Source organism: Polypterus senegalus, chromosome 1, assembly GCF_016835505.1.
Source record: "Polypterus senegalus isolate Bchr_013 chromosome 1, ASM1683550v1, whole genome shotgun sequence".
NCBI lineage: Eukaryota > Metazoa > Chordata > Cladistia > Polypteriformes > Polypteridae > Polypterus > Polypterus senegalus.
In genome coordinates this window covers 110,166,753-110,190,480 of record NC_053154.1, presented here as the reverse complement: position 1 = coordinate 110,190,480, position 23,728 = coordinate 110,166,753, and the positions used below count along the sequence as shown (strand labels likewise).

General features: G+C 38.0%; 1 protein-coding gene across 1 annotated transcript in view; it reads left to right on the top strand.

Moving 5' to 3' along the window:
• Positions 1-21,095, top strand: part of epha4l (eph receptor A4, like) — a 95,342-nt gene extending 74,247 nt beyond the window's left edge. Inside the window, exons 12-17 of the mRNA XM_039755851.1 lie at positions 3,286-3,347; positions 6,341-6,550; positions 9,838-9,987; positions 11,894-12,087; positions 17,501-17,656; positions 17,827-21,095. Coding sequence (XP_039611785.1) covers positions 3,286-3,347; positions 6,341-6,550; positions 9,838-9,987; positions 11,894-12,087; positions 17,501-17,656; positions 17,827-17,941 — 887 coding nt within the window. The 3' untranslated portion in view covers positions 17,942-21,095. The remainder of the gene's footprint in view (positions 1-3,285; positions 3,348-6,340; positions 6,551-9,837; positions 9,988-11,893; positions 12,088-17,500; positions 17,657-17,826) is intronic.
• Positions 21,096-23,728: the final 2,633 nt, after the last annotated feature.

Genomic DNA, 23,728 nt, shown 5'->3' with positions numbered 1-23,728 from the left:
TTTCTTAGAAACAGTCAACATTTTGCAAGTTTGCCTAATTTACCTAAAAAGAGCAGCGCTGTGGTACACAGGTCTGTGGCAATGGTTAGTGTTGAGGTCTGCAGTCGCACAGACTATACAGTCTGTATGTTGGCAGTACTATGCGGTCACAAGAATGAATTATTTAAGATAGCTAAATAAATAAATAAGCTGGAAGAAAGCATGTTCCTGTGGGCACTCTGGTCTTTGCCGTGTGTTTGCTTTTCTTACTTGGTGTTGTCTTTGCCTTTTTTAAATTCTTTTCTTAAGGGCTTGTCTGTGTGTTTGATATTTATTTAAGCACGTAAATTAGTCCATTGCAGTCACATTTATAGGTGGAATCTGTTAGGATGCCATTATTGTGCTTAAAAAAATGGTCATGCAGAATTAAAATACCTGGGTTGTACCCTTTAAAATGTTTCTCTGTGCAACCTGTTTAATTATTAATAATGTTTGATAATCTTCAAATATAGAGGCAGAGGAAACAGAGCAGTGCAGTGTTTTCACCGTCCCAAAGAACCATTAAAAAAACAACTGTAAGCGCTGTCTGAGATTCTTGTGATAAATGACTTGGCTCATTTGCATAATGTAGAAGCCGCTAAATTAAAATTATCATTTAAATTTCCAATATCAGGGGGCAGACCTGTTGCGGGCCATTGTATGCTGCACAGCAGGCAGTAGCGAGCCCTAATAGGCATGGACCGCTATGCATCTCCCACTCACAGCTGGGTAATAAGACTTACGTCTCCTTTCTCCTTGGCTGCCTCTGGATATCCAAGAAAATTGATATATTTAGCAAACAAAAAAATTTAAATGCAAATTAGAGGCGTGTGTGTGTGTGCATGTCTAAAATGTCGACCAAGTAAACACTGCTACAAACTGTCTCTGCAGGAATGCTTTCTATAAGTTGTTCTTGCATTACAGTCCTCATGATCTTTAGAAAGGGGGTAGAAATTGATGTGTTGCTTAATATTTTGTGTGGTGTATTTTTTTTTTTGAAAAGTATGGGTTGACTTGTTTACATATGTTGCCAGTAAATCATTCAAGAAGATGGATGCACTATTAGGGAATAAAAGAAGGATGGAAAATTTCCTTTTACAATGAAACAATGGCATCTTTTAATTTTTTTATAGTCAACCTAAAATTCTGAAAGCATAAAAATGTTCATTTACAAATGACAGATGTTTCGTGTGTCCACAGTTCACAGGCCATTGTGGCTTTAATGCAAATCGTCTAGGTTCCTCCTTTACAGATAGCCTTGTCGTTGCCCCCAATTTAAAAAAAGACTTTGTGCAGCGAATGTCTTGACAGCTACCTAGAAAGCGGTAGTATAGTAAGAGAAGTGTGTCACGTTAACTGTCCCAAAGAGCCATTGAACACTGTGTATTTTTTCATTTAATATAAATATCTAGTTTTTAATTGTTTAGTTTCTGTGTGGATCTATAATCTGCTGGACAAAGAAGGGCACATCATAAAAAATAAATTGAACCCACATTGATTTATTTTTGCAAAGCAGTTTGTGAAATAATACCAGATCCCGCTGCTTGATTTATAGTATGTCCTGCATGTACTTCACCTGTAACAGTTTGCAGTTTGTTTTTATGTGTTTTAATAGGGTTTTATGTTCTACCACCTTGAAGTACCCACAATTGTTTCATTTTATAATAACAGTTTATAGAAGCTTAGACCATATAGATTTCTTCAGATTAAAGACTCATGTTACACTATTATGAATAATTCAAAGTGTATATTCATTTTGTTCACATAAGTTAAAATTCATATAATTGATTACATTGTTTAATATATACTTATTATTTCTACATTTGCCACAGACCCAGTATAGTTAGTGTTCCAGTGAATTTTGGTAAACAGCATTTGTTGTTTTTACCATGAGGTGCGAAAATGAATACATTTCCTTGGTGTTCCCACTGTTGAGTAACCAAACAATATATAGTTGTCTTTGTGAGTTAATGCCTGCTACCTTAAGTGACTGCCATTCAGCCTTGTTTATAGTCATAGCAAATGCAGTTCACACAGGATATTGCAGTTGCTTGAAACAGAAAAGCGTTTTGGAGGGTATCAGAAGAATGTGTGGAATGAACACATCTTCTCCTCTGGCACAGCTTGTTAATATTTTGCTTCTTTAACGTTTGGCATAAATTTCGTCACACATAGTCCTTTTCCGTTTCACAGTTTATACAGGTGAAGACTGTGAAGTAACATTATGGATGTTTCAGTTTTTTAAGTTGTGTTGTGCAGCAGCACACCAGATTGTTCTGCAGAGCTGAGGAACTTTGTTGGATAAAATTCAGCTTTCTAGCTATCGATGACAGTCTCGTTGGACTTTTATGTGGTGGCATTATCAGTCAGTCAGTTCTGTTTTGGGTGATTGATATTACACTGCTTTTTAGTTGCCAAAATTGTGCATTTACAAAACTTCTCATGGTTTCTGAAGTTGTTGAGAAAGTTCAGAACCTCTTTTTGTAATTCTTGATGTCTATACAAAAGTCCAATTGAAATTAAATTAGATTAGGTGTATGATCTGTAGGAAATCCTCAGAGATAGCAACATGCACTACACATGTGAAATTGAATCATAAATAAAAGAAATACATGTATAAGAACAAACTGTTAATTCCTTACCAAAGCATACCTTCTATATCCAGCAAATACCTTACATTATCAATATGCCTGCTAGATAGATAGATCTGTTATTTTCTGGTGAGCTATCAGACAGTATATCCATCTGTCTATGTGAAGAGGTTGCTAGGGTTTCTAAGTAGGCTGTGTTACTTGTAATGTCATAGAAAGTAAATTATAAAAGTCAATACTTTGTAATGCAGCTGAAAAATCATTGTGATATAGTGCCTATTTAGAAAGGTGCTCTAAAATAGCACATCAATGAAATGACCCTCTCTAATATTTAAGTAATGGGTAAAGAAACCTGATAAATGGCAGGGTGTTTTGTAAAAAGCTCTATTATAGTTCTTGCTATAAAAGCACTATACAAAGGAATGGGGTGCATGTAAACCAAGTGCAGTCCAAATCCATGTAGCAAGTAAATTTTCAAGAATAAAACACCAAGGGTTAATCATCCAGATGGATGCAAACATTGCCTTTAATAATTCATATCCTACTGAGGTGCAACATTGACATATTTAATTAAATTAAATTATGCAAGACTGATGTAATAGAAGTCTTACAGTTTCATCTCATTAGATTAGGCTGTTTGCAATATAATTGTGTCATCTCTTTTCTCCAACTCCAGGTAAACCTGTAATGATTATAACAGAATACATGGAGAATGGCTCTTTGGATGCATTTCTCAGAGTAAGTAAATGAGTAAAGTCTCTCTTCGTTTCCTTAAAGAACATATATCATAAAGATTTGGGTAATGGGTTTTATTTTCCATGTATTCTCCATCACTGCTTATCTCAAAAACATTACTACTTTTACAGTACCTGAAACTTCCAGTGCCCACGGAATTGAACAAAAGGATGGACATTTCAGTTTGACTACAGGCTCATATTCTATATACAACTGCTTTCACAAAACACCTATAAAGGATTTGCACATTGCGAATAGTGTGTCAAAAATAAACACAAACTATGTTGTATTTGGAATCTATTTAAGATTGAATCTAGAGGTAATGAAGCTTGTCAGTAAGGGTTCATTTGCATTTAGAAAGCCCAATCTCACAATTCTAAAAGTCTCAGTGGCCCTTACAGTTTAAATTCTTACTTCAAGCAGACTTGTTTTTGGATAGGGGTACCAGAAAGTACAAAGAGGATTGTAATATACAGTAGTTCAAAAAACTATTGAAGGGAACATGTGAGGCATGGTGTTAGAAGGTTTTTTTGTTTGGCTTGGAACAAATCCAGCATGAAGAACTCTTCCTGCCTTTCAGCTACATATCTTTTTAGCACAAGCACTGTCTTTGTGGAGTTAGCATGTTCTCCCCATACAAAATGCTGGTTTTCACTAAGTAATTGGTTTTTTCAAACATCCCAAAGCCTTGCAGGTTATGTAGATTTTCAACACTCTCTGTACTTTAGTGTGCCCTGCTTTGCATCTTGTGAAGTATGTTCCTGGATAGACTCTGGTTCAATGGAACTCAAAAATTGGATTGAGTTGAGTGAATGAATGGATTGAGGAAAAATGAATGCATAAAATGTAAAATATATATCAGTTTTTTTAGAATCTCTTAGTATAATTAAGGGTCAATAGGCAGTGCAACATCATCAAATGCCAAACCATTCTTGGCAGACTCACTCATACAATGCTATTTGGTCAGCAATTGACCATACCTACACATTTTTGGGATTTAGAAGGAAAAGTTACCTTTAGAAAAACAGACACAAGCAGATACTAATAGTGACCTATACATTTATATATGTTGTATATATAAAGTATATATATAATATATACTAGGGGGTTCCCCCTGCTCGCTTTGCTCGCCAACTCCCCCGGCCTGCACAGTGCGCCAGCCAGTTCTCATCTCTGCCAATCGTGTTGTGAAGAGGGGGGCTGAACGCGCCCCAAGGATATGCGGTCGCTCCTCCGAAACCCTCTCTTAAATGGTGAAGCAATGGGAAACAAATAGTTTTTTTTTTACCTCCTCTTTGCTCGATCAGCTGCTAGCTTGCTGCTGTTGCCGTGCCATGTGATCTGCATCTCGCATGACACTTCGAACATTTAAAAGCTTGTACAGTAGCTGTCCTACTCTTTGTCTTTTATTTCCGGCCCCGGGCGTGGTTACATCTTTTGGCACAAAGTCTCATCTTGCGGGACGTGAGTACTTGATATTTTTTAGTTTAGAATTTAAAAAAAACGGAATAAGAATCTGAAAATCTAACAACATTACATTAAAATTCAATAAATTCTGAAAAGAATGATACCAAACATATATATGTAGGTTTTACAATAAGCCCGATTTAAGTGTGAGAAAAAACGTCATAAAATCGTTGCATCTTTAGGCTTATATATATATATATACTGTATATATATATATATTGTGAACGCTGGCCCCGGCACAGACAGACGGACATCATATTTTGCTCCCCACACACCGTTTATTTACAATATTATCAAATATACAAAGTCACGTGCACTCACGAACCCCAGTGCCTCTTGCACCGAATCCCCCAAAGTCCAGGGCCCACAGTCTCTGTGCCTTTCTTCCTGGCCGCCTCCTGTCCGCTCTCCAGCTCAGTCCTTCTGCCTCCCGACTTCCACCACCGACTGGAGGGAGGCGGCCCCTTAAATAAGGCTCCCGGATGAGCCCCAGGTGTTTCCGGCACCTGTTCCTTGCCACGCCCAGCGTGGCGGAAGTGCTGGCTGCCTTCCTGGCAGCTCTCCGGGCGCCACATAAAGTCTTCCCCGGCACTTCCTGGTGTGGCGGAAGTGCCGGGCTCCCGGGATAATTAGGCACAGGGGCGCCGCCTGGCGGTGGCCACGGGTCCCTAGGGGCTGGGCTTCCATGCCCTGTACCCGAGGCCCCTGCGTACCCAGGACGGACGCCCCCACTCTGTCTGGAGGAGGCACTCGCCCTCCTCTTGTCCTCCAAGGCGTCCCGGCCGGGCTCCAGCCCCAGCCGCGGACCGTGCGGGATAAACCGGCATCGGAGCGCCGCCTGGCGGTGACCACGGGCCCCTACAGGGAAGGGCTTCCATGCCCTCAACCCGTGGCCCCCAACAGAACCAGGACGGACGCCCCCTCGCGGTGTGGAGGAGGCACAAGCCCTCCTCTCGTCCTCCAAGGCGTCCCGGCCGGGCTCCAGCTCCGGCGGCGACTGCATGGGATCAACCGGCATCGGCGCCGCCTGGCGGCAACCACGGCCCCTACAGGGTAGGGCTTCCATGCCCTCGACCCGTGGCTCCCAATAGAACCAGGACGGACGCCCTCGCGGTCTGGAGGAGGCACAAGCCCTCCTCATGTCCTCCTGGCGTCCGCGGGCTCCAGCCCGGCGGGGCCACATATATATATATATATATATATATATATATATATATATATATATATATATATATATATAATATAAATAAATAAAATAGTCTGGGGTCCAGTTCAGAGTTTGTTGCAACCATGTGCCTAAAAGCTGAAAATTGACACTCGTCTTTTCATACGGTGTTCATTAGTTAGTCATACGTAAAAACATTGCTTCATGTAATTAAGTTAAAAGAAGGAGAACAATGATGGGAATAAAAATATCAACTTTGTCTTTGGCTCTACCCTTTGTTCGAGGTGGCACTGAACATTTTGCATGAGGATACAAAATAAGGGTTGGTGTTCTGTGACCTACATGTGTTTCATTTCTTTTTTAGAAAAATGATGGAAGGTTCACTGTCATCCAGCTCGTTGGAATCCTACGTGGAATTGCATCAGGAATGAAGTATCTCTCAGACATGAGCTATGTCCACCGGGATCTTGCTGCTAGAAATATTCTTGTTAACAGTAACTTAGTTTGCAAAGTTTCTGATTTTGGGATGTCCAGAGTGCTAGAGGATGATCCAGAAGCAGCATATACCACTCGGGTAAGTCATTGTCTCACTCTTTGTTTTCTACAATGTACATTTTTCTGGAATTGCTACATAGTCTTATGCTGTACTGTAAGCCAAGTCAGTTGGTTTGAGTAACAAATTGGTGCCACAGATGCTGCTAATCATTTAAATAAAGTGGTATATTGTTTTTTTAAATTCTGGTTTTACTCTAAGCCCTCCAGTTTTCTTGCTGAATTCCAAAGACATCAAGGTTACATTGATTTAGCACTTATAAGATTGACATGACTAGGTGAAGGAATGGTGGCCTGTCCAGGGTTATATTCTGTTCCATGGATAGGCTCCAGATCCCTGCAACCTTAAAACTTAAGTAATTTCAGTAAGTAACAGCTGGCAATTATATATTGTCTTTTCTTTCTGACTTGATGACATCCTCTTTCTGTTTTAGTTAATATAGCACTACCCTTATTTTGTTCATTTTTTATGCACTAATGTCATTAAGTATTAGGCTCACGGGCAGAGGACAACATGGTCACATAGTGATTAGCAATAGATCTTATTGTTCTGGGCTCAAATTCTCCACCCAGTCATTTTCCTCGTGGTTTTTGCATGTTCTCCCCATGTCATCATTGGTTTTCCACCAGGGACATCCCCAAAGATACGTGTAGTCGGTGAATTGACAAGTCTAAATTGTTCCAAATAAATATGAATGTGTGGAGTTGTATGTGCATTCCCATAGACTTGTACCCTGCTCAGTGTTATTTTCTGATTTGCTTCCAGTGCTTCTCAGATAGACTGTGATCTTATGCATATATGAAAAAGGTTTTATATATGAGCAAGGTGAGCTGGGACATCTGTGTGTAGTTTGCTTGCCCTCCTTGTGTTTGATTCCAAAGATCGCTGTTTCATTCTATATAGGTCTGTTGTGGTTGAGTGTGTATACTACAGTTGTTAGGCACCCACTTTGGTCTGACTGCTCCTGGGGCAACCTAAGAGTTTGAATAGAGAAAATGGATGGATTCCTGGTGGTACCAATAGGTAATGCTGTGACTATTACCAAACATCTTGGGCAAAGCAGATTTAATTATATGCTTTGTGGATTCAGATTCACAAGCAGTGCATCAAAGTGTACAAAAACAGACATTCTGCTGTAACCAAACAAATACAGACTTGTGATGTGAGCTATTATTCACACTGAATGTCAAATATGAGAGGCGTAACACAGTAAAAAAAAAAAAAGGACCAACTTGGGTGAGATGAGCAAAACTGGCTTTCATATACAAGAAATGTACTCTTCTACTACCTCCCTGCCAAAAAGAAAGAGGCGACAGCAAGTTGGCAATTCACGTAAACATCGTCTTTGTGAACATTTCACAGCTACAGCTCACTAAACTGAAAAATATTAATGCTCTGCAGAAGCAACGAAATACTGAAACTGAGCTGGCAGTGGAAAATGGAGCTACAGTAGAATGGGTGCATCTGTGATATGAGATGTACCCAGCAGAATAAATCTTAGGCAATATAAACAGAGGTGTGAGCCAACTCTCAATAAATCTAGCTTTAAAGTGAAGTGAGCTAAATGAGAGCAATGCACGCATCTACACATACATCTAGTGATCTTAAAATGTTTAGAAATCTATGCCAAATATCTTTTATAATACATTCAAGAGCCCTTTTCAAACAAGGGTAGAGCATTTTAATCTTTCAAATCCACGTGCAGCGTCCAGTTGACTGGAGCTGGGGTCCAGAGGAGTAGGAGGGTGGATGGCTATGTGTCCTGTGGCTGGCAAGACATTCCCTTGAGGTGAATAGAAAGTGTCATAGATCAGCGAGGCATAAAGCTGGTGATGTCACTGGGCTCCGAGAAAGCTAAAAAGTGGCTAAAGAACAACGTGGTGCAAACCAAAGGCAACACAATTATCAATGTGGCAAGTGACCACTGCATTGTTCCTGAGCTCACACCTAACTTACATTATAGTGCTCATGCCAGCTTTACTGTGCTGCCAGTCATCCTGTACGATCAGTCAGCTCTTTTTCACAATTGACAGTTTGTTCACAAAGTTTAGGGGTTTTGACAGCTCCTCTCAAACCCCCTTAATATTTTACATCAATTTATCTCCTGTTGTAATTAGTTTGTAGTGGCAAAACAGCACAATGAATAATATTTCCATCTTGTATCACCTGCATTGGCTAGATCCTAGCTGCCTGTGAAGTCTGCATGGTCTCCATTTATTTTATTCGGGATTACCATCACACTCCATAAATACTGTCTGGTTAGCTGCAATCTCTCAATTGATTTGAGAAAGTAAGGGGCACCATCTACATCCTGTTACTGCTCCTGAGATTCTGAATCCTTACAACCATGCCCAAGTACAAGTTTTATTAGAAAATGAATTATGAATTGCAGTTATTTTTGATTAATTATGTTTACATCTACCCTATAATCCTGACAGTTGTTAAGATTTTTATTGTGTTTTTCATTATATAATTATGTTGTCCTCATGGCACTTTATAAAATCATAGATCCATCAATCCATTTTTTGAACCAGCTATTTCCAATATTGAATACTGGCATCTTTTACAATAAAGACAACAATAGGCAGCTGCCAGCACAGACCACATTCACATGTACACACCTACACTGACACCAGGCCAATTTAGAACGTCCAGTTAATCTAGTATGAATTTCTTTGAGATATGAGAGAACACTTGACTGCCAGAAAAAAATCATTGTGAACACAAGGAGAACAGGTAAACTCTAAACGAGTTGTAACTGCATTAATAATGGAAACTGTCTCCAGAGCTGTAAAATATTAGTACTCATTCTGTGTAAACCATAACAGATTCATTGACTGAAAAATTCAGCAACAGGAAATTACTGAAATATGCCCCTTGAGTGTTTTTTTTACTTGCTTTCGGCCTTCCTTCAGTGACCGCATCTTATTTTAGGACTATAAATTGCTTTTCTGAAAAGATTAAATTACTATAAATGTTTACAGTGTCTTAGGTAAATTGATGACTCATGTGAGTGAGTGTGGGTAATTTTGTGAATGTGCTTTTATGAATTGCCACTCAATCGATGGCTAGTTCCTGCATTATGCCTGATGCTTTCAGGATTAGCTCCGGCCTCCTACAGTCTCCAGCTTGTTTAAGAGGGTTTAATGATGGATACATGGACATATAAATGTATGAATGTATATTTTTAATTACTCTAAGTAATTTTGCTATTTGCTTATTTTTGCTAATTTTAATATTTCTGGTGCACATTTTTATGTAGTTCTTTGAGACACAATCATTTCTGGTAACACATGTTTAAATTGTAGGGTGGCAAAATTCCAATTCGATGGACTGCACCTGAAGCCATTGCCTATCGTAAATTTACTTCCTCGAGTGACGTTTGGAGTTATGGAATTGTGATGTGGGAGGTGATGTCCTATGGGGAGAGGCCGTACTGGGATATGTCCAATCAAGACGTAAGTTTGTTGCTGCTTTATGGTATGATGGATTCTACACAATGTGTTTTCTGTACTTATTATTATTATGACTGGTTGACATTGTTTTACAAGGTACAGTAATGGTAGAATTTTTTTTCTTTATTTCTTTCTTTAAATTTGTATTACAGGCAGATTAGGGAATTTGCTCAGGCTCACATATTGAGATTTAAAGTTCATGATCTTATCCATTAACATTAGATATTGAAGTTTTTTTTTACCCTCTTGATGACCACCTTTTTATAAGTTTAATGGGTTTACAAGATGGGATTGCAAAACAAAAAAATGAGTTGTAGAGATGTGGTTGTTTTCACCATCCCCATAACATTCTTTCCAGAAAACCCTCTACACTTACAGTACCTGATGCCATATCAGCAAGTCCCTAGGATCTATAAATATCCACCAAAGGCTAACCCACCACTGACAGCTTCTTCCCTCTCACTCTACCTCCAGCTCTACTTCATCCAGCCACACCTGCCTATACATGCTTACATACAGATTCATTCACCACTTATTAACGTACAACACAAAACTCTCTGTAAATACCCAATCCTGCCACTGTGCCCTTCACACATCTGCCAAAGGCTCACCCAGCACCCTTCAGGTTACAGTATACTACACAACATTCTCTTCACAAGCCTGCTCTATCCACCAAACCTCATTCAAACAAATAAAAAAAAAATCACACCCATTTTTTTTCCATTTATTTCCACCCACCCATTCTAAAACTACAAGTTCTCTAAAAGAGAGCGCCATAAACTCTGGGTCATAGATCTTTCTAGCTTTCTGTTTAATTTTGTTTATATTGAAATACTTACATCAGAATACACATTTACATACAGTAAATGTATATAGTAGTAATGCAGCTTTTTTGGTAGCCTTTTTGTGTTCTTTGTTGTGCCTACTTTCTTAGAAAAATATTGCCATTTGACTTGCCTGGATGCTAATGATTTGCTCAATGTTATGAATGGTCCTTGTTTAATATAGTTTGCTAGTCCCAGCATACACTAAGCACACATTTACTGCACTACTATGGAGCCTTAGTCTTGTAGCTAAGAGTGAAAAGGAGTAGTCATGAGGGAAGAAGTACAAAAACAGGAGAATTATTAAAGAAATATGAAATTTACAGCTAGTCAGTGAAGGGTTTTGTGGAAGTGTTTGAATGATTGTATAATATACCTCACTATGTTGTGCTTGTGTTTGCTTTGTGATGTTCATTGTGTAAACTACTATAAATAACAATGATTCATTCAATCAAGTATTCTTTATAAATTCTACCATTTGATATCTTTAAGTGGATGCATGTTTAAACAGGTTATATAGCTAGAACAGGCTAGTATGATACTGGTGACTATATTTTTGGAAAAATAATAATTAGGAAAGATTTTGAGGGTGAAAGGAAATGTTAGGGTAAAGCTAATAAGAAAATGAATGAGAGGCTTAGTACTACATACTGTAGAAGTGACAATTAAAGAAAACTTAAAACATATGCATAAAGGCACAGGTAATAATGAGGAAACATGAACAGAAAGCCACAATAATATTTTTAAGTTTTAATGCCTGTGACTGTTTATTAACACTTGTTCAGTATATTTGAATGGAAGAGAAAAAGAGACGTGTGTGCTTGATTATTGGTTGTTAAGTAAAATTTTCGTTGTTTTAGCCCTTTTTCTTGCCTCTTCACAAATTAGGAAATTAAAAAGCACTGCAGGATTTATCAAGAGTTTTGTTTTTGTGCTGCCAAGAAGGAAGCATACATCAGATGTTCTGTTAATAATACCACTTGTAATGAGAGTTGCTTTCAATGTCTAATTTTTAATGCAGTGCACATTGCTAACTGTTGTACTGAGAATATGTGTCTGAGGCTGTTTATTTATTTTGCCCACAGGTAATTAAAGCAATAGAGGAAGGCTACCGTCTCCCTCCCCCCATGGACTGCCCCGTGGCTTTACATCAACTGATGTTGGATTGCTGGCAGAAGGAGCGAAGTGATAGACCTAAGTTTGGGCAAATTGTCAACATGCTGGACAAACTGATCCGCAACCCTAATAGCCTGAAGAGGACGGGTGCCGAGAACACAAGGTCACTATCAGGACAGTGTGCTAACTGTGATGTATTAGAGTGTGGATGAGATGTGACAATGTTTCTAAATTGCTCTGTTTATAAAATCTGTTGCATTACTTACCAGATTGCAAAGTTGCACCCAGTTTTAGATATGATTCCTAAAAGGGGAAGCTACTAGTTCAAGAATGCTTTTTGAAAACCCTCCAAGAACTTTGTTATAGTTTATTTATTTATTTATTTATTTTTGTATCACCTCTTTATTTTCTGAAACAATCTATTCCTTGTATAGGGTTTTGGGGCATTAGAACAAAACTGGGAGCCCACATGGATTTTACCACAAGGTATAGTCAAGCATCCTCACATGCAGACAAGCATACACATACTTTCACTCATATGATTACAATTTAGAGTGACCATTTAAGCCAGCAGAAATATCTTTGAAATGTGGAAGGAAACAGGATTACCCAGAGGAGAGCCATGGGAACAATATGCAGACTCCAAAGAGAACTGAACGTTGATCCCTGAAGCAGCAATAACTACAGATCATTATGTTGCTCAGTTAGTATTTGGAAGAGAGGTTATGAGCATGCGCTGATAGCGCATTGCCACACCCACCACACAACAAACAACCTGGATTGGGACCTGAGTGCAGTGGGTGACACCTCAGCACCACACTGGAACACAGGTTTTTTCTTTACGGAGTGTCAACCCAACCCCCAAACCTTCCCTGCAAGTTTGAAAGAAGTTAAATAAATACTGTTAAAACATAGTTTTTTATATAAAATGTTGTTATGTAAACAAAACTTTATGGCTATATTTTATTTAAAAAAAAGTAATTTTCTTATACATTGAAACAATCGATGTAGTGCATTATAGTCCATCCATCCAGTTTCCAACCCGCTGAATCTGAACACAGGGTCATGGGTGTCTGCTGGAGCCAATCCCAGCCAACACAGGGCACAAGGCAGGAACCAATCCTGGGCAGGGTGCCAACCCACCGCAGGACACACACAAACACACCCACACACCAAGCACACACTAGGGCCAATTTAGAATCACCAATCCACCTAACCTGCATGTCTTTGGACTGTGGGAGGAAACAGGAGTGCCCAGAGGAAACCCACGCAGACACGGGGAGAACATGCAAACTCCACGTAGGGAGGACACGGGAAGCGAACCCGGGTCTCCTAACTACCTCTCCAAGCTACCACTGCGCCACCGTGCCGCCCGTGCATTATAGTAGAAAATGTAAATTCACAACACATTAGAAATTTGCTGAACTATAATACAAATTTTAAATATATTTTTTATATCTGACAGTGTGATATGATCTGGTAATTGTAAGGTTTGAGGTCTAGTGCTTTACACTGTAGGGTTAATTTTAATTGTAATAACCAGACACTAATGTCAGTTGTACTTCTATACAACTTGGTTTTGACTGTTTGCAGCACAAATGGATCCAGGAAAGTACCAATTTTTTTTAGTGTCTTTATAACAGAACAGGAATTTTAGATTACTAAATATGCATTGAGTTTGTTAAATCGTTAAAGAGAAAGTCACATAGCTTGACCCTGTCAGATGCTCCCACTGCCCTGTGAACTGTACTTATTCTAAATATTTAATGGAGTGATACATTATGTGTTGTAAAGTACTTTTACATTGTAACTAAGAACTGTTGAGCCAGATCAGACCCCATCAATAAAACAGGCATCAACAGATCTGTAGCTGAGACATTATTTGTGAGATTAAGTAAGTTATAGTGTCTGAAAGCCGCAGTTAACTTGACCAGAGAAAACATTGCATTGATTCCTTACCAATGCCCAGGCAGTACACAGGTTTTGCTGAGGCTATCTGCTCTTGGACTTTTCTATTCAGTTAATTAAATAAATTGCATTTTATTGATGTAAATGTAAAGACCACTCTAGTCAGATACTGGATTTATGTTTGTTATGTTGGAAAAATAAATTACTTGTTGTATGAGAAATAATCATTGTAAACATACATAAAAAACGCGCCCTTGTGACAGAATGCCTGACATTAAAAAAAATAAATTCATATCAGATCAAGGAATACTTGATCAGTTTGAGAAATGGTTTACTTTTGTAAGCCTGCCAGAAAAAAAGGCTGGGGAAAAAATCTGATCAATGAAAGTAATTGGGACATTTAGTGAGAATAAAAAGAAAAAAACATAAGATGCTTTAAGGCTCCATAAATCAGCCTGTTTGCCTCAATTTCCATTGTAATTATTTTTAAATATGGCACACTTATTTTAATTCTTAGATATTCAACTAGAATATATCTGTTTTTAAACAATTTTCAAATAAGAGTTAATTAATTAATATAATAACCACTCCTAATAATGAGAATCTAAGCTATCGATCCCTTTTCAAAATTCTTTAGCCAATAGAGTCAACAGGAGATAGACCATAAAAAGAGCAATAGCTGCCAGACTATCACTCTTAGATACAGTCACAATAATAAAAACAGTAATTTATCAATTCTGATTGAGAACATTCTGTCTTCTGGTCCAAACCAATGAGTGCTGAGGTAATGGAGACAAAGCAATGATGGGCTAAAGGAAAGTCAGCAGTGTACAATCACAAAACCATTGAAAATAAATAGTTTGCACTTTTTAAAGCTGATTTATGTATCCAGTATTTGCCCAGTTCTGGGCCTTTTAGTGGGTACTGCTAATCAATCATTTATCCATTATTTGAACATGCTTTCTCCATCATATGCAGAAGACAAAGTCAGACAAATTTATAATCCAGGAGGTCTTGGCCAACTGGCTCTCCAACCCTCCTGGGCATTCTACAGTAAAATCTGTGCTGGGCTGTCTGATATGTTGCCATAGTATCTACTTAATCCATCCATCCATCCATTATCCAACCCGCTATATCCTAACTATAGGGTCACGGGGGTCTGCTAGAGCCAATCCCAGCCAACAAAGGGTGCAAGGCAGGAAACAAACCCCGGGCAGGGCGCCAGCCAACCGCAGGGTGTGACTACTTAATAGTTTTTTTTTAATACATTTCATCAATCCAACCAAATTACTGAACGTATTTAATCCAGATTTATATTTGAGGGACTGAATGCTATCCTTATAGTATTCTTGTACAAGGCAAGGACCTACGTACCACAGTAACAACATGAACATGAAGGCGAAGATACAAAATCATATCTTAAGCACTTTAATAACTGAATCAGTGTAGGCAGTGCTAGTTCTGGAGTTCCACAGTGAAGTGGGTTTTGTTTCATTTGAGGACAATGTTGTTAACTGTACGTCTTATTTAGACAGGCTGCTTCTCTCTGTCTCTGTAATCCCAAAAAAGGATCTACTGTATATAGTGGGTTTTTCTTCTCTAAAGGTTTTCTAAAGATGTTTTTCTTTTGATATCTTTTTACTATTGTGTATTTAGCTGTTAGCTTTATTGAAGGCAACTTACAAGATCAAGAGGTGTTACTGTTGTTTAAATTCCTTTTTGTTAACTTGAAGGACAAGCAGATCACTCAAATGTAGCACCTTAAACCTTCAGACTTCAAATTGAAATGTCTTAGTGATGACATTACCCTACCCTCATTATAGATCAAAGAAGTCTTTTTATTTTTTTATGTACTACTATATTTTTTATATAGTTACAGTATATGTATTTTTTTTAATAAATTAGTGCTTACAATGCAATTTAACTTGGAATTGCTGTTGAAGATATTTTAGCAGTTTGCATTTAGTAGCAACTTGGATGTTTAGCAGACAGCACATTGGCCGAGTATTTAGTACCATTGCCTCACAGCTGTAGGTTCCTAGGTTCAGTGTGTGGTGAGAATGTTCTGTCCATGAGACTGCTTTCCAGTCACATCGCAAGCATGTACATATTAGGTTCACTTGGAACAATTTAACCTAGTTACTGCTTTGCCCCCCATTTCTTCTGGGATGGGCACATCCTGCTCATGACCCTGGAGTGGAGATAGCAAATTGAAACATTGGGAGGATGGGTAACTATTTGGAATCTTTGCCTGCCCTTTGGAATTTTATATAATTGCAGAAATAATTTACTAGTTCAATACTGGGCTGATAACATCGCCTCAAAAGAGGCCTACCGAATCAACAAGCTATTTGAAAGGGCAGGCTCAGCTGTGGGATGTTCTCTGGACTCCCTGGAGGTAGTAGTGAAGGTGTGAATAAAAGAAAAAAACTGAGTGTAACTACAAACAAGCTGCACATCCTCTTTCTGATATACTAATACCGAGTACTTTCAGCCAATGAATTATTCAGCATAGGTGTGTCAGGAAACTACTGGGACTCCTTTATATGAACAGCAATATACCTGTGTAATGCCTCACCGTGACTGCCAAGTCAGACATTTTCCTTTCTTTTTTAATTTTCTTCCATTTTGTCTCTGTTATGTGTATTTATACCATATTGTGTGTGTATATTTATTTAATGAGCTTCTGTAAAAGGCCAAATTTTCACTTGGGGACAAAATAAGTCTATCTATCTGTCTGTGTGTCTGTCTGTGTTAACATTACTACTGTATATCCCAGGTAACAACTGCCCATTGTTTTGTTATTCAGTCAGTAGCTAGCTATTGCAATTACATGCAAGACAAGTCATGAGTAAAATAAAAAGTATACAGATTGATGTAACTTGAAAAAAGACCAGCTAGTGTTCAGAAATAGAAACCGGATCCAAGGAAGGTCTGGTTCCAAGCCAGCCTCTGAGACTTGACTTCAATGTAAATAAAAGACTCCTGACAATAAACAGAAGCTATCAGGCCAGCATTGAAGCCAAAACATTGGAGCAGTTGCTTTCCGTTGTTTCAGGGGATTAGATACAAGCTAGACGCCTTTAGACAGAAGTCGCTGATGGAAAACACCAGGTGACTAATTTCCCCTCATAAACACCAATCTTTATGTAAATACCAGGTCTATATCATAATTATTTGTTATAATGGAATAGAGGGGAACATAAAAGGGAAGTCCAAAAATTTTGGAAAGCATTTAAAGATCAGCTGGTAGCAGAAGGGATTATATATTACTAATACTGTAGTAAATTGGGTTGGCATTCTTGCAACATAGTTAGTGCTATAGCTTCACAACAATACATATGTGAATTCAGGTTCCGGTCTGGTTACTGGTCTCTTTAAAGTTTGCATGTGCAGGATTCTACCAGGAGCTCCAATTTTCTCCACATTCTAAAGGCAAGAAGGCCAGATTGACTGGTGACTCTGTGTTCTTGCTGTGTGAAGTGCAAGGTTGTGTAAATGTATCTCTGCCTTGAGCCTGGTGATGCCTGAACAGATGCATGACTCTACACTGGAATAAACAGATTTGAAAAGTGGCTATAGTAGTGAGTCAGTGAAGTTGATTATCGGGCTAATGCTGATGTGGTGAAATTTGGTGTTTTATTGTTTTGTTATTATTCTCTTTGCAGGCCGAACACAACTCTTCTCGACCCCAGCAGTCCTGAATTTTCTTCAGTAGGCACTGTGGCAGAATGGCTGCAGGCTATCAGCATGGAAAGGTATCAAGACAACTTCACGGCAGCCGGGTACACTAGTCTAGAGGCTGTGGTGCTAATGAACCAAGAGTAAGTATTGCAGTCCCTGTTTAGTCTGGTGTTAGCCCTGCTTACAAATGTCATTTAGACCTGTTTATTATTTCAGTCAGTATGAAGTTGTACTTGAAAGCAGTGGATGGGGTGAGGTAGAATCCTTCACAGAGTTTTAACTGCTATTTTTTTTTTCTTTTACTCTTTAGTGACCTGGCCAGAATTGGAATCACGGCGGCAACACAACAGAGCATGATTCTGAATAGCGTTCAAGGAATGAGGAGCCAAATGCAACAGATGCAAGGCCGGATGGTTCCTGTTTGAACTGCTGCTGAAAAAACTCAAAACTCTCTCAAGAAAATAATAATATTAAAAAGAAAAAAAATTAGTTTACCTCATCCATGCACTTTAAATTGAATATCAAAAGAAAGGATATGGCACTTTTAACTCTTCACCTTGGCCCTTTGAATTACGAGGATTTTTTTTTAATCTCTCTGCCTGATGGGCAAGCAAATGGAGGTTTCTCCTTCAAGGGCCACAGCGCTGGGTGAACCTACAGCTTAATGGTGGAAGCAGGGACAGCATTCTCGTCAGCTTGTCGTTGTGTTTTGGTGAACCAACCATGAACATTATTTGTAAATGTTTATTTCTGCTTTGCTGCCATACGTTGTGTTTCACAGAACTTTAAAACACGATTGATTTTTTTTATTTTTCTTATTTGGAACAGAAGCTCCAGCACGTTTCTAGAATGAAAAGCATTTCCTCAGGACATTCAGAAAAGTCTTACCGCCTGGCTTCAAGTCCTTTGCCGTTTTCCCTGTGGTGGAGTTGGATTAACTTGGCTTATGGAATGTAATAAAACAAAAAAAAAAAACTCTTTATAGACAGAAAGAGAAGCTTGAAACATGTGGGAAGCAGCCGGGTACCCTTTGTGAAAGAACATTTGTTGGACATCACAAAGGTCAAAGCCATCCATCTGCTTGTGGCCTGCACGTTCAAACCCCTGCTGACTGGATAGCTTGGCACTGAAATCGCAAAGTACCGTCCTTATTATAAGATGAGAAGGTGAGCTCTAGGGCATCCTGTACACTTTTCACGCACACCATAGGCATACGGAGAGAAGGTACACCCAACATTTAGGTGAAGTACACCTATTTTGAAAAAGAAAACTCCCTAGGAAATTAGTGGTGGTAGCCACACCCAGCATCTTGACCTCGGAGGTCAGATGAAATGTTAACTGTTAAAATTGTCTTTCTCGATTTGATTTTTTTCAAGAATCTCTAAAATATGTGAATGGTGAGTTTATGTCAGGTAACTGATAGGTACGGGAATGAACACCTGCTCTAACAGACTGCATTTAGTGGGTTGGTCACTTCTCTGATCTGCTGTCCAGTCAGTAACTCTTCTTTGACTGTCCCTTTAACCTCAGAACAGTTTGCACTCAAAGAGTGCATCTTATACTGATTCTGTTTTCGACGGGCTTCCCACTTTGTTTTTGCAGTACACACACTGAAGGCCACAGAAACTCAAAGGTCTTCAGCACATTGTCTACTAAAACTGGGACTTGTCAGGATTCCTCATTGGATGGAGTACCCCCTACTTCACATCCCGAGGGATGTTGGGAAAAGGCTGCAAGTGATGAGGGTGCGTTAGAGCAGTTTCCATGAGAAATACGTTTGTAAAGTAGTGTGTACAGAATAGATTTTTGAATTACTGATTATTTTTACTGGAACCATTAATATTTATGCAGTGTTTAATACACAATCTCCAGAGAAGCCAATAATGAATAATATTTGATATCATGTAATGTACATTCTTTTGTTATATTGTTTTGTGGAATTCAAAAGCAAAAAGTTTATTTATTCTTTGACAACACTTGTCTTTGCATTTGAGTAATGGTACAGAATGAAGAAAAAAATGTTTGGTTCTTTTTACAGAAAGCGATACATGTATTTTATTATTTTATTATTTTTTGTACAGGTCCATAATTTCATTTACACCAAGGCTCTCGTTCATGAAGTGTAAAAAAAAAAAAATGTACGACAGCCATTGAGTCTGTTATTTTTTAAAAACAGATGAATAAAGAGTTGGAGTCCTTTATTTAGATGTTTTTGGTTTTTTTATATGCATTTTGTTTATTTAAAGTAGAGAGTAATAAACACACGGCATAAATGATAATTTTAAGAGGAAAAGACAGATGGTTGCAAATGCACTAGAAACCAAATTACTCAAACTCTGTTTTATATAATGCTTTTCACAGTAAGCAACATCATGTTTTTTTCCAAAAAGAAAAATTCAATCAAATTATTTTAAAAGGCCTTTATTTTTTATAGCACCTTTCACAGTCCATGCAATATCATTATTTTGGTGCATTATTATGGTGATTAATGAATGTCAACCAAAAGAGCACTCTTTTGCATTATTTATTAATAATAATAATTATTATTAATTGCATTTATATGGCACTTTCCTTGCTTCTCAAAGCGTTTTATATAGATAGGGTAATCATTTCAACTACCGCAAGTGTGCAGCACCACTTGGATGATACAGCAACAGCAGCCATTAATCCACTAATACATTCACCACACATTGTCTACTGGATGATGAAGGGATTAAAGAGAGCAAAGTAGAGACAAGGGATGATTAGGGGGCCAGAATAGACAATGGCCAGTGTAGCCAGGACATTGTTGGAAACCCTATTCTTTTTGAATGATGCCCAGGCATCTTTTATGACCACAGAGAGTCAGGATGTCGATTATGAAACTTGTCCAAAGGACTGTGCCAAATGTAAAGCACAGTGTCTCCATTACTGCACTGGGGCATTGGGATCCACACACAGATCACAGGGTAAGCACCCCCTAGCGGCATCACTAACACCTCTTCCAGCAGTGACCCTAGCTTTCGTACATGATCCCCCATCCAAGTACTGGCCGGGCCTGATCACTCTTAGCAGCAGGTGGTTGACCAGTTCTGAAGCGCGGATGATTTGGCTGCTAATAGAGTGTTTCTACACAACCAGTTAACAGAAATGAACAAATACATTGAATAATATACTTTAATTCAAATTGTATTTTATATAGTAAGTACTTTGAGCATGAGACGGGGTGCTATATAAATAAAATGTATTATTATTATAGTGCCTTTAGTAGAAAATCTATTGCATAATTTCATGAGAGAATATCTAGAAGCAAATTAGACAAACTGTTAACCATTTTTAATTCTGTTTACCACTCATTACAGCAGGCAACCTACAAAACTACCAAGAGCTAATTTATCCAAAATATTTTGATTGCTCATTCTCTATTAAATAGTGCCATACATATTCTGGCACAAGGCACTTTACAAAATGTAGAAGACAAACTTTTACTTGAAAGATGTGATTTTTTTTTTTTTTCCATGCGTCTTCATTTTCTGTATTTCAATGGCAATGTGACATAATAAATAAGGTTGAATTTGTGGGCTCAAATCCCACTACTGACACTGTGTGGTCATTAGCCATTCACTTCACCCACTTGTGCTATAATTGGAAAACAAAGCAAATGTAACCAGTTGTATTTCAAATGTTGTAAGTCACCTTGGATAAAATTGTCAGCCAAATAATTAAAAATAAATATACTGACTGCGGTGAACCAGCGCAGGCTCCTTGAATGGATTACAGCTGAGAGATCCATTAAGACTGGGCGTAGGGAGTGGTGTTTAAAGTTGGTTTAGTAACTTGACAGGGAAGATCAACCAAGAAGCTCTTAATGGCTAGAATTCTCAGTTAAATACCTTCTGATCCAGAGCTAAATTTATTTAGTGTTATTGCCATTGTCTTAAATGAATTCCAAGCTAGACCACTCCTCGCAGTACCGAACGAGGCAGCTTCAGAATCCCATTGATCAGTTAGGTTTAATCGTTTAAATGCATACTCTGTTAACTAGGGTGTTGCTTTGTTATACGTCATCTGTTTCAGTTTTGTAAAGAGTTTCCAGCACATTTTTGATGTTCACAACTGGCATTAAATTTCACATCAGGCAGTTCTTTCGAGATTAAAATTACCCACTAAATATGCCACTAAAATGGTATACAACTGGGTGAACCGCTATGGCAGCAGGATTTCATCTACTGGTCAGTAGCTTAGTGGATTCAGTACTTTGAGGAGATGAATGAGATGTGGAAATGATGGGTTATATGAATCAATACAGGTAATCGACAACTGGGGAATTGGGAAAAAAAAAATAAATAAAACAATATCCTAAAAAGGACACTGTGTTGTCTCGAGATTTTCTTCTCCCTAGGTTGTACTGCCTTTCATAATTTTGAGTCAGAATAATCGCCTTTTCATGTGTATTTTTTACAAATCGTAAGATCCATTGACGGACGTGGATTGTTGAAACTGTCATCCACAGATTTCAAAGAAAATTAGATACATAAAAATACATGACATGCATCCAATCACTGTCATCAAGACAGATTTTCACAGGATGTGTTGTGGGAAACCGAGCCCACAGAGGATTTTACACTTTCTACCGCTTTCGGCTTAGCTCTGCTAGTAGTATATGCCCACTTTGTCCATTTTAGAGGTGTGCTGTATGTTTTTTTTAATGTGAATAGAAATATGTAAGCAATACTGAGACACTTTGATCCTGATGCTGTACTCTAATAAGGGTATGGCTTCTTGATATTCTAAACTATAGATTTGCTTGTTTAGTAAACTAATGAATGACTAGCAATATAATATTGCATGAAGCAGGCAGCATCAGGAGCTGCTGTTCACATTTAAGTGCCTTCTACATTTCTAAAAATAAAGGTGCCAGAGTGGTTCTTCAATGCGAGTCATCCACTTGAAGGTTCTAGAAAGAACCTTTGTTTACTTAGAATTGTAACAGGTTCAATAAATAATCACGGATTGAAAACAACAGATTTGTGAAATACTCATATGTTCCTGATTTTAAAAGGACTCTTGTGGCATATAGTAGCAGAGGCTAAGTTTAGGTTTTTATGATCTGTCATACCCTTCTACGTTCCCTACTATGTGTTAAAGGTTACTGTTTTCTCCACATAGTAAGAACTATTTGAAAGCCCCAATTTCATATGCAATGAACCCTTAACAGAATGAAGTGGGTATATGAGGAATCACACAACCCAGGAAAGTGCCATTTAAGAACCATAGAGCATAAGAGTGCAATAAATAAATAAACTTAAGTGGATAATATGTCAAGCTGGATTAAGAATTTCAGAGAACTTAAAATGCCGTTCAGCTTTCTTGTTATCTCTAAATAAGCCAGTCATATATCTGCAAACTTGTTGAGATATTTGTAATGCAGTTGTTTTCAAACTCCTAAGGCTGCAGGTTTTCACTAAAAACAAATTTCACAATTAGTCAATCATTTTTTCTTTCTATTGATTTCATTGTTACCTAGCCTGAATTATTTCTACAACTTTCATAAATATTCGTTTGTCGTAGCTTTAAGTGCTAAAGTTTCTTTTGCTTTTATCTTTTGAATTATCTTTTTCTGTAGTTTGTTCCTTTAATTGTACTCAAGTGCTAATCATTAGCAATAAGCACAGCAGATACAGGTAATGATAAAATTAAATGTGATAGGGCAGCAATTACTTCACAAAACATGTCTTCCAAATGAGCAGACAAGTGAATGTGCCACTAAAGTAGTCGCTCCTCTTCAGCATTCAGGATTATCAGAATTTGAACCCAGTTTAGGGAGAAAATTTTGCAGAAAGGGCAAATTGTACACAAAATGGGAATGGACTCTTATTATTTCAAGTTTTGACAAAAATAAAAAAATATTTCTTATTTTTGTAAAATAAGGGAATACAAATGGACAGTTGACTGAACAATGAGATCAATAAAAACAAAGAATGATGTGGTGTTTGTGAAATTGGTGAAATAAATAACTTGCAGGCAAAGTGGCCCCCCGGGACTATACTTTGAAACAATGGCTGTACTCTCTAAAAAATAAAGTGATTCTTCAGAGTAACGCCATACAGGAACCACATGAAAGATCCAGAAAGAACCTTTATGTATTTAGATCTGTAACAGGTTCAGTATTTAACAATGAATGGATTATAAAATATTTGAGAAATACCAACGGGTTCCTGATTTATCAAAGG